Source organism: Scomber japonicus, chromosome 20 (genome assembly GCF_027409825.1).
Source record: "Scomber japonicus isolate fScoJap1 chromosome 20, fScoJap1.pri, whole genome shotgun sequence".
NCBI lineage: Eukaryota > Metazoa > Chordata > Actinopteri > Scombriformes > Scombridae > Scomber > Scomber japonicus.
The window spans coordinates 1,182,861-1,193,491 of record NC_070597.1 but is presented as its reverse complement, the minus strand read 5'-3'; the positions used below and the strand labels follow the sequence as shown (position 1 = coordinate 1,193,491).

Genomic DNA, 10,631 nt, shown 5'->3' with positions numbered 1-10,631 from the left:
CATACACACATACACAAACACACACACACAAACACACACACAAACACACACACACACACACACAAATACACACAAACACACTCACTCACACACACACACACAAACACACACACATACACACACACACACAAATACACACAAACACACACTCACTCACACACACACACACACACACACACATATATACACACACACATATATATACACACACACACACACACACACACACACAGCTTGGTTTAATGATTTGTAAAGAAGATATTAGTGTAAGTTTGATGTGATGAAGGTTACGTGAGGTCACATGATCCACCATTGTTGTGCAGATGGTTTGTTTCCAGCTGCCTCACAAACTTTATGATCTCTGGCTCTACGTGAAAGTTCAGATCACACATTTATGCCCTGAAACCATAAAGATTATCAGCAACACGCCCAGTCCCAGCCGCAGACCTTGGACCTGACCACTGATCAGCATGCAGAGCTGGACAGAGTACACAACTTCACTACTTGAGTAAAGGTACAGATACTCATTGTCAAATATTACTCCAATACAAGTAAAAGTAGCTTAGTCAAAATATTACTTAAGTAAAAGTATTTAACCTTTGTGTCGTCCTCCCCGGGTCAAATTGACCCTGTCTGTTTCCTTCCTTCCTTCTTTCCTCTGTCCTTCCTCCCTCCCTCCCTCCTACCTTCCTCCCTCTCTTCCTTCCTCCCTTTGTTCTTCTTTCCTTTCTTCCTCCCTCTCTCCTTTCCTTCCTCCCTCCCTCCTTCCCTTCCTTCTTCCTCCCTTCCATCCTCCCATCCTCCCTTCCTCCCTTCCATCTTTCCTCCCTCCTTTCCTTCTTTCTTCTTCTCTTCCTCCTCCCTCTCTCCTTTCCTTCCTCCCTCCCTCCTTCCCTTCCTTCTTCCTCCCTTCCATCCTCCCATCCTCCCTTCCTCCCTTCCATCTTTCCTCCCTCCTTTCCTTCTTTCTTCTTCTCTTCCTTTCTCCCTCCTTCCTTCCTCTTTTCACCCCTTCCTTCCTTGACTCAAGAACAGGTGGGTTAAATATATCTCAGAAAATACAGGAAAGTAGCTTTACTGTCATTATACAATACACTGATGTGATTCTGCTCCAGACATGTTTATAGCTCAAAAATAAACACATAAAGTCAAGAAGCCTCAGAACACATTTCAACACACCTAACCCTCAACCATGACCCCCCCCCCCCCCCCCCCCCCCCCCACCCTAACCCTAACCCCTACCTCGGACTCTTTGATATGAATTGTATAAAAAACATGAACAGAAAGTCAACTTAATCATTCAACTGCACTGCAACAGTTCTCATATGTTTAAACTGTTTAAAAATGGCAACTATGATACTAAAGCACATACACTTATGTTTAAAATGTTCATCTGCAATTTAACAAACATTAAGCTAGCTAACGTTAGTAGCTAACATTAAGCTAGCTAACGTTAGTAGCTAACATTAAGCTAGCTAACGTTAGTAGCTACTTTACCACGACATACTTTTTGAGGTTGGAAGACAAGTTTTTGTAGGACGTGATATAATTTGTTTGCGGTAAGCACAACAAGCATTTAAACTGAAAGGAATCAGTTTTTGTGACAAAAATCTCAAACATGGGTTTGAGATAAGGCCACGGGTGCTCGGTGGGAGTTTCTCCAGTTTCTTCCTCCATTTCTTCGTATGGCATGACGTAGTACAGATACGGCAATACGACAAATCATATGCAAATCAGCAGAAACAGTTTATTTATCAGCTGAGCTCAAAAGTAGAGAGTAACGAGAGCATCAATAGAAATGTAGTGGAGTAAAAAGTACAATATCTGTCCTTCAAATGTAGTGAAAGTAAAAGTATCCCCCAAAAATAATACTCAAGTAAATTTACTTTGTTACTGTCCACCACTGTCAACATGACTTCATTATGTAATAACAACCGGGTGTCGTGTTATAATGTCCGGTTGGACAGCAGGGCTGCAGCAGAAAGGCCCTGAAGGCAGCGTCAGTGTTCAGACTGTGTTTTACTGACCAGAGGGATTTCAGCCGGCGGCCCCGTGCAGTCAGCTCGGCCCACTCCCACCAGATACGGTTTGCCTTCAGTCTCTGGAGAAGGAGGAAGAGTCGGCTCTGGCTCTGAAACACAGAACCCGTCAGTATGAGAGGACTATTTTATAATCTGTTACTGTTCATCACTTTCCTAAAACCTTTGTTCAGTATTCAGATTATTATTATTATTTAGACCCGTTCAGACTGCAGAGATCATCGGAGGTGGTTCGGGTTCATTTTCTTTCAAAGTTGACTCTGGCGCCATCCAGTGGTGATAGAAGAGACTGCTCACTTCCTGTCTAGGCCTGGGTATGATACCAGCACCAATCCTCATCATACTGTTACCAGCTGAGTACTTCATTAGATACCCATCATATGAATAGAAGACAGCATTCCTCTACATCTCAATTATTAGATTTTTACACAAAAAAATGATATTTTAATTCATATATTCATATTTTTGATGGGAGACGTTTACATACTTCTATCAATTTATTTCAAGGCATCGAGTTCCTGCTACCATCAGAATAATCACAAAGATGATTTAACCCTCCTGTTGTCAAGGGAGGAAGGAAAGCAAGGGAAGAAGGAAGGAGGGAGGGAAGGAGGGAAAAAAGTGAAGAAAGGAAAGAAGGAAAGGTGGAAGGAAAGCAAGAGAGGAAGGACAGAGGAAAGAAGGAAGGAAGACAGGAAAGGGAGGGAGGAAAGAAGGAAGGTAGGGGTGGAAAGAAAGAGAGAAGGAAGGGAGGAAAGGAAAGAAAGAAGGGAGGAAGGACAGAGGAAAGAAGTAAGGAAGGCAGGAAAGAAGGGAGGAAAGGAAAGAAGGAAGGGAGGAAGGAAAGGAAGGGAGGAAAGAAGGAAGGAAGGCAGGAAAGAAGGGAGGGAAGGAAAGAAGGAAGGGAGGAAGGAAAGGGAGGGAGAAAAGAAGGAAGGTAGGGGGAGGAAAGAAAGAGAGAAGGAAGGGAGGAAAGAAGGAAGGAAGGGAGGTAGGAAAGGAAGGGAAGCAGGAAAGAAGGGAGGAAGGAAAGGAAGGGAGGAAAGAAGGGAGGTAGGGGGAGGAAAGAAAGAGAGCTGATCATTACTCATCACCGAGCTGAGTCTGAGACACGGAGCGTTTCTTGTTTTGGGACATTTTTTATACATTTTGGACAAATCCCATTAGCAGAGCCGACATCACTGTGCACATGAGATCAGTTATCTTTTAATCTTCAGATGTGAGTTTTGTGAATGTGTCTCTGCGTCCTCACCTGTGTCTGTTTTCCAGGTAACCATCAGCGCGATCAGCGACACACTCACAGCCGTCATGAGGATGAAGAGGATGCCCAGCGTCACCTCCAGAGCAGAAAGACCACAACACACAGACTTCCTGCCGGCCATACTTCCTGTCAGCACACGAAGGGAAATGCTAGCGATAGTGTCACTGTGTTGTAACAAGTTAAATTCACACTGCCTCCATATTTAACATCGACCACTCAGGCTTCTCATCAAACCTTATGTGGAAAAAACAAACTTGTTTTAAGATAAGATAAGACACTCTTTTATTAGTCTGACGATGCCGACATGTGCAGTGTTGCAGCAGCATGTTTGTCTACTGTCTGTCTACACTGAGAACGTCTTTGCAAACCAACCTTTAAATCCAGTTTTAATCTAATCTAATAAATAAAACCGACTCTAAAATAATCCTGTAATATTTTCAATGAAAGAAAAACCTTGTTATATTATATTATATTATCCATTGTGTCAAATCTGCATCTGAAAAGCAACTAAAGCTGTTAAATAAATGTAGTGGAGTAGAAAGTAGCATCACATGGAAATACTACAGAAAAGTACTAGTACCTCTAACTGTACTGCAGTAAAGTACTAGTACCTCTAACTGTACTGCAGTAAAGTACTAGTACCTCTAACTGTACTACAGTAAAGTACTAGTACCTCAAACTGTACTACAGTAAAGTACAAGTACCTCTAACTGTACTGCAGTAAAGTACTAGTACCTCTAACTGTACCACAGTAAAGTACTAGTACCTCAAACTGTACTACAGTAAAGTACAAGTACCTCTAACTGTACTGCAGTAAAGTACTAGTACCTCTAACTGTACTACAGTAAAGTACTAGTACCTCAAACTGTACTACAGTAAAGTACTAGTACCTCTAACTGTACTACAGTAAAGTACAAGTACCTCTAACTGTACTACAGTAAAGTACTAGTACCTCAAACTGTACTACAGTAAAGTACCTCAAACTGTACTACAGTAAAGTACTAGTACCTCAAACTATACTACAGTAAAGTACTAGTACCTCAAACTGTACTACAGTAAAGTACTAGTACCTCTAAATGTACTCTAAGATCACAGTGTTGCTCTTGTTGATGCAGATTCAGAAATCGTGCTTCAATCTCAGACAGAACTGGTTTCACCCGATCGTCCCGCTGCTGTAAATCACTAACTGAACGTCCAACAGCTGCTCTGAGATCTGTTTCTGTTGGAAACGTTCATAAATCTTCAGAGAACCACAGAAGGAACCAGACAGGAATGTTTAAATAGAGCTTTTACTCACCTTCAGCTTCTGGAGTCAAACACAAGAAAGAAAGTTTACAGCTCAGATCCTCAAAGCTGTTAAATGATAATCGGAGAGAGTCTGCTTCGCTCTCAGTCTGCACTCCAAAGGTCAAACACCTGAGAGCCACACAGATTATAGATCACAGATAAAACTAATTTTACGAGTAATAAAGCCACAATAAATTCATTCACAGTTATCAAAGTGGTTGGTTTACCTAGGACACTCAAGGTCCACTTCCTGTTGTTACTGCAGAGTAATCTGACCTCACATCTTCAAACGTTCCTTTATTCTCAGCACTTTGAGGCACGACAGCAGTCACGTTTCTTTCAGTCACATTTCACATGTAAAGTAGAGTTTTCAGTGTCAGAAGGATTCCTGTCTGTCAGTCTGTCAATCAATCTTTATTTATTTGTATAGCGCCAAATCACAACAGAGTCATGTGAAGGCTCTTTACACACAGAGCAGGTCTAAACCGAACTCTTCAGGTTTCATTTAAAGAGACCCAACATTCCCACATGAGACACAGTGGAGAGAAAAAACTCCCTTTAACAGGAAGAACCCTCAGAACCAGACTCAGAGTGGGAGAACATCTTTTAACAGGAAGAACCCTCAGAACCAGACTCAGAGTGGGAGAACATCTTTTAACAGGAAGAACCCTCAGAACCAGACTCAGAGTGGGAGAACATCTTTTAACAGGAAGAACCCTCAGAACCAGACTCAGAGTGGGAGAACATCTTTTAACAGGAAGAACCCTCAGAACCAGACTCAGAGTGGGAGAACATCTGCCTGGACCGGTTGGGGTTGAGAGGAGAGAAAGGAAGAGGATTGAGGAGAGAAGCACAATGAAAATCAACATTGAAGCTAGAAGGTCCAGGACTGGAATCCGTCATCCGGACGTCTCCAGGCCCAGATTACCTGTGAGACCAGAAAGCACAGACAACTCCGGGGAAGAAGTTTAGCTTATTGAATGCATTAATAGAACATGAATGTTAATGGATATAGATGGATGGATAGAGAGAGAGAGGGAGGAGGAGAGAGGAGCCCAGTGCATCATGGGAGTCCCCCGGCAGTCTAAGCCTATAGCAGCATAAACCTAGGAGCTGGAACCGGCCCCAACTAGAAGCTTTATCACAAAGGAACGTTTGAAGCCTACTCTTAAATGTAGTCTGAAGCTTCCACACTGACCCTGACCCAACCCTGCAGCTCAGGAAGTTATCTAATGAAGTCTGTCAGTCTGATTTCTGCTGCTTCGTTATTGTTACTGTGACTCAAATAAAGAAAGACAAACATTGGATTTGTTTGGGGACCCCGGTTTCTGATCAATCTATAGAATCATTTACTGTGGGAATGAACTAAATCTGCAGAATCATTTTTTCATTATTATACTAAAAATACCCAACGATACAAAATGATGGTGTCAAAGAATGCTGTTAATGTTAGGCTATCATAACAGTTCGAGCCGTCATGACAAGTAATGCTTATTCTGGCAGCACATTGAAGCCAGGAGTCTATCAGAGCTCCAGTAAAACTTCTCAAGGCCATCACTGACGTCATGCGTGAGAGAAGGGTCAGGGTCAGGGACAAAAAGCTCCACCTGAGATGAAGCTCAGATGTTTATTAAAGGATGCAAAGTGGCAGATTGTCATTGGTTGTCTGGTCTGTGGACTTTCAACTGCGATTCATCTTTACATGCAACAAAATCAGATTTTTCCTTTCTTTGCTCTGAGACAGGCTCAGGATCTAACCTCAAGCAAAGCCAAACTGTCCAGCTCAGCATCTCTTCCCAACTCAACTCAACTTTATTCATAAAGCACTTTAAAACAACCACAGCTGAAACAAAGTGCTGCAAGTGCTGCACATAAATAGATAAAACAACACAGGAACATAAAACTATTAACAGGAAATAAATATTAAAATAATTGTTTATTGTTTTTAAAACAAATTAAAAACAATAAAACAATAATTAAAACAAACAAACCATAAAACACTAAAACAGGAGCAGAGTCTCATGAACGGTTGAAAGCCAAGGAATAAAAATGGGTTTTAAGACGAGTTTTAAAAAGGGACAGTGAGGAGCTTCCTTCCTTCTTCATCCCTTCTTCCTTCCTTCCTTCCTTCCTCCCATCCTTCCTTCCTCCCTTGGCTTGTCTAATATTTAAGCCCGTTCCATAATTTAGGAGCAGCTACAGAAAAGGCTCTATCCCCTCTGAGCTTTCGCTTTGACCTCGGTACCTCCAGGAGCAGATCAGCTGACCTGAGGCACCGAGCAGGAGCGTGGGGGTGAAGGAGCTCGGAGAGGTAGAGCGGGGCCAGTCCATTTAAAGATTTAAAAACAAATAAAAGAATCTTAAAATGGATTCTAAAGTGCACAGGTAGCCAGTGGAGGGAGGCCAGGATGGGCGTTATGTGCTCCCTCTTACGTACTCCAGTTAAGAGGCGAGCGGCTGCATTTTGCACCAACTGGAGACGTGTGAGGGAGGACTGACTGACTCCAAAATAAAGTGCATTGCAGTAATCCAGCCGAGATGTGATGAAGGCATGGATTACTGTTTCAGTGCTGTAGTGTGAGGAAGGGCTTTACTGTTGCCAGCTGGACTTCACCACAGCACTAATTTGCCGATCCAATTTAAAATCACTGTCCATCTTAAAACCCAAGTTTGAGACTGTTGACTTACACATTTTCTCTAACTAACCCACTAAGGCTCACATGACCCTTTCTTCTCCTGCATGCTACATGTTTGCAGTTATACCATCTCTGCCATGTTTGCATACATCAAAGATTTCTCCAGAACTACGCTCTGTCCTCTTTCTGCTTCAGAGACACTTCAACTCCTCTTGTAGCGGCCGATGGCCCGAATGTAATAACAGCTGATAATGTGATACGTTTTTTTAATGCAATAAGTCAATAAGCTATTACGTTACTGGAGCCGATAACATAACAATATACCAACATGATTTTAAGTTTTATGTATTGAATATTAAGTTTCACACTGCCATGGCACTTAGTCTGACTCGTTCAAATATTTGCTTAAAGACCTGATCAGACACATACAAAACCACTAAACTCTCTCTCTCTCTCTCTCTCTCTTTCTCTCTCTCTCTCTCTCGGTTAGAATGATCTCCCGTCCTTTGGATTAACAAATTAGCCACTGACTGATATTAGACTTTCTTCAGTTGTCTAAACGTCCCTACTTCCTATCACAAGAGGTAATCAGTGATCAGCACTACTCTCACACCAACAATGTTAAATGAAGACTTGTGGTGAGTTTTGTGGAGATGAATGGACAAACTGAATGGAAAAATATGCAACAAACCTTCTGCAGATTAAAAGTGTCTGACTGCCACTGCATTGGAGGGCTGTCACTGACCTGACCTGAAAATTAAATATCATATTAATATTTGAAAGACAGAAAGTAAGACTAAGTGCCATAGAAGTGTGAAACTTAATATTCAATAAATACAACTTAAATAGTGATATTAGTATATTATTAGGATTATTTTCAGGCCAATAAATGAACTTATTACATTAAAAAATACCTACCTTCCCACCAACAGCCATCGTCATCTCATCAATACCTATCGATATATATTAATCATTAACAATCATTAACAATCCCTTGACTCTTATCCCCTCTACCCTCAATCGTACGTACCTCCACCACCCTTCCTTCTTTACTCCCTCAACCCATCTATCATTCAGTACCTCAGCTCATTCATTATCAACAATTAAACTATTTTCAAATCCATATGCTCACAGGTGTGATCTTGGTTAATGAAATTCAGGATATTTATAAAGAACATGAGAAACTATATAGTTCAGAACCGACTGACTCAACAGCTGAGTTATTTTGAGCATGCAGCAGATAATGATTCACATCAGTGTAACACTTTAAAGTGTTTGATTGCTTTCAGCAGACTGTGTGTGAAGAGAAAACCAACCAAAAGCTTCTCAAACAGTTACGTTCTCTCCTTCAGCAGCCAAGAACATCCAGACATACAGTCAGTCTGTGGATACAACTAGATGGAACTAATAGACAACAGAGACATCTAGTGGTGGAACGTGTTCATTACAGCAGAGTTCAAGCTGCTGTGAGCTCCAATACAAGCCAACTCCATCTGTCATTTGGTTCTTCATCACTTCAGTGATCTCATGTGATGTTTCTGATGTAAGCTGCTCTGTATTTGTTCCTCTGGATCCTCCACTAAGTTCCCCACCTGTCCAATCATTTCTCTACACCAACAGCTGCTAGACACAAGACTTTACACCCAGCAGCTGCTCACACACACACTCCACTCTGACTTTTATTGATGCTGGAAATCTTTATTTGATTAATATGTGACGTTACAGATTAGATCAGAGAGAAAGAAAGAAAGAGATCAACAGATATTCTGTTTGTTCGTTCTGGAGAATTACTGCACAGGACGAATCTTCATGCTGATGGTCTTCAGGGAGTAGTTATTACCCTTCCATATGGTCCACTCCACTCCTAAAGCATGGATAGTGCCATCAGCCCCCCAGCGATAAACCCCGTTAGGGTTTGCAAAGTGACAGGCGTTGTACCAGAACGCCCCCAGATATGATTTGGCACAGTTAGCGCTGCTGTGAGAGTCCTGGTCTTTGTCGAAGGTGGAGAACTTCTGTCCGTTGTGATAATACATGGCGTCTCCTACAGAAACACAAGAAAACAACAAGTGTATGATCACAACACTGCTGCTAATGACACCATATTATATAATGTTATATAACTATTAACACTACAACTGTCACTACTAATACAGTACTACTGCTATGGCCACCACTTGTACAAATACTTCCAGTACTACTAGTACTGCATCTGCTGCTGCTACTGTAACATAACAACATGCAGTATGTCATGTAGACAAGAACTGTAAAAGGTTGAAGGGATAAAAACACGTGAAACCTGCTGGGGCTCATTTACATTTTCTCTTTAAATGTGTTTATAAAAACCAAAGCTTCATGTAATTAATAAAACATGAGCAGAACACAGATTTGTTGTTACTGAGTTGAAAATCTTTGTGAATCTGTCTTTAGCTGAAGGAATCACACAATTAATCCAATATAAGGACAGAAATCCTCAGTGTCTCCATGTGGAAACCAAACATCAGACAAACAGAAGTACTAACTGCTAACAGTAACTGACCTGCTCCTCCATTAGTGAATCCAGACACATGCAGTCTGTATCCGTGGGACTCTGGGTCGATGGAGAACGAGGAGTAACGAGCAAACACTTTGTTCCCACTGAAGTCCTCCATGTCGACGCGAAGCTCGACCTTTTTTCTCAGAGTCAGATGGAAGAGATTCTCCAGGCCTGAAAACACACAAACATGAAGTCACGTCAGAGTTTGTTTGTTTTAATGAACAGAGAGTTTCATGAAGTCACATGACTGTTCTCACCCAGCCAGTACTCTCCAGCAGCGCTACCAAAGCCCTTCTTGTAGTGATCCCAGGGCCTGTAGAAGTTCACCGAGCCGTCCATCCTCCTCTGGAACACCTGGGGGTTATTATGACGGTCAAACAGGAAGTGTTCATACTGAAAACCACTCAGCTGTGACTTGATGACTTCTGTTCAAAAACTCACCGTCCAGCCTCCTCCATCTGAGTCCATGTCACAGTACACCTACACACAAACACACTCATTAGTAAATATGATCCTTTACTAAAACTATATTCAACCAATCAGCAGCTGCCACGTCTTGAGTCTGAAGCACCTTAAAGTGTCACTGACAGCTGCTAGCTGCTCCAACTGACTCCTATTCAACAAGTCTCAACTTCTCTCTAGAAATACTGAGTCAGTCATTGTTTTCAACGAGTCATTCTGGTCTCAATTTCTAAATTCAGGCCCTCTAATAAGTGTGCTGGTGGTCATTTTAAAAATATTACTTTTAATAAGATGCAACCTCCAGGAAATCTGTTAGTGTGTCTCAGAGCCTCCAGTGTTGTTGTTCAGTGGAGGAGAGATACACCAGCTTCAGCAGCATCAGATTGCATCGTAAAGTCCACGTCAGTGAA

The 10,631-nt window shown here is 41.8% G+C and overlaps 2 protein-coding genes across 2 annotated transcripts in view; both read right to left on the bottom strand.

The window, feature by feature from the left end:
* The window catches only part of asah2 (N-acylsphingosine amidohydrolase 2), a 9,977-nt gene extending 6,556 nt beyond the window's left edge, over nucleotides 1-3,421 (bottom strand). The window contains exons 1-2 of the mRNA XM_053341835.1: nucleotides 3,292-3,421; nucleotides 2,014-2,131 (exon numbers count right to left, since the gene is read on the bottom strand). Coding sequence (XP_053197810.1) covers nucleotides 2,014-2,131; nucleotides 3,292-3,421 — 248 coding nt within the window. The remainder of the gene's footprint in view (nucleotides 1-2,013; nucleotides 2,132-3,291) is intronic.
* A 5,479-nt stretch (nucleotides 3,422-8,900) lies between these two features.
* On the bottom strand, nucleotides 8,901-10,242 carry LOC128381612 (microfibril-associated glycoprotein 4-like). The gene is made up of 4 exons (XM_053341659.1): nucleotides 10,201-10,242; nucleotides 10,017-10,113; nucleotides 9,763-9,930; nucleotides 8,901-9,267 (listed from the first exon to the last, which is right to left on the bottom strand). Exons 1-4 carry the CDS (start codon nucleotides 10,225-10,227, stop codon nucleotides 9,011-9,013), a joined length of 549 nt encoding a protein of 182 aa, XP_053197634.1. The 5' UTR covers nucleotides 10,228-10,242; the 3' UTR covers nucleotides 8,901-9,010.
* Between the last annotated feature and the right edge of the window lie 389 nt (nucleotides 10,243-10,631).

Bases quoted from the DNA above. Each gene is read 5' to 3' on its own strand.
- LOC128381612 (XM_053341659.1), bottom strand. From the start codon at position 10,227: ATGGACTCAGATGGAGGAGGCTGGACG. The intron at 9,931-10,016 runs GTGAGAACAGTC...GTGTGTTTTCAG, and splicing joins TGCTGGAGAGTACTGGCTGG to GCCTGGAGAATCTCTTCCAT. The intron at 9,268-9,762 runs GTCAGTTACTGT...GTGTTTCTGTAG, and splicing joins ATTCACTAATGGAGGAGCAG to GAGACGCCATGTATTATCAC.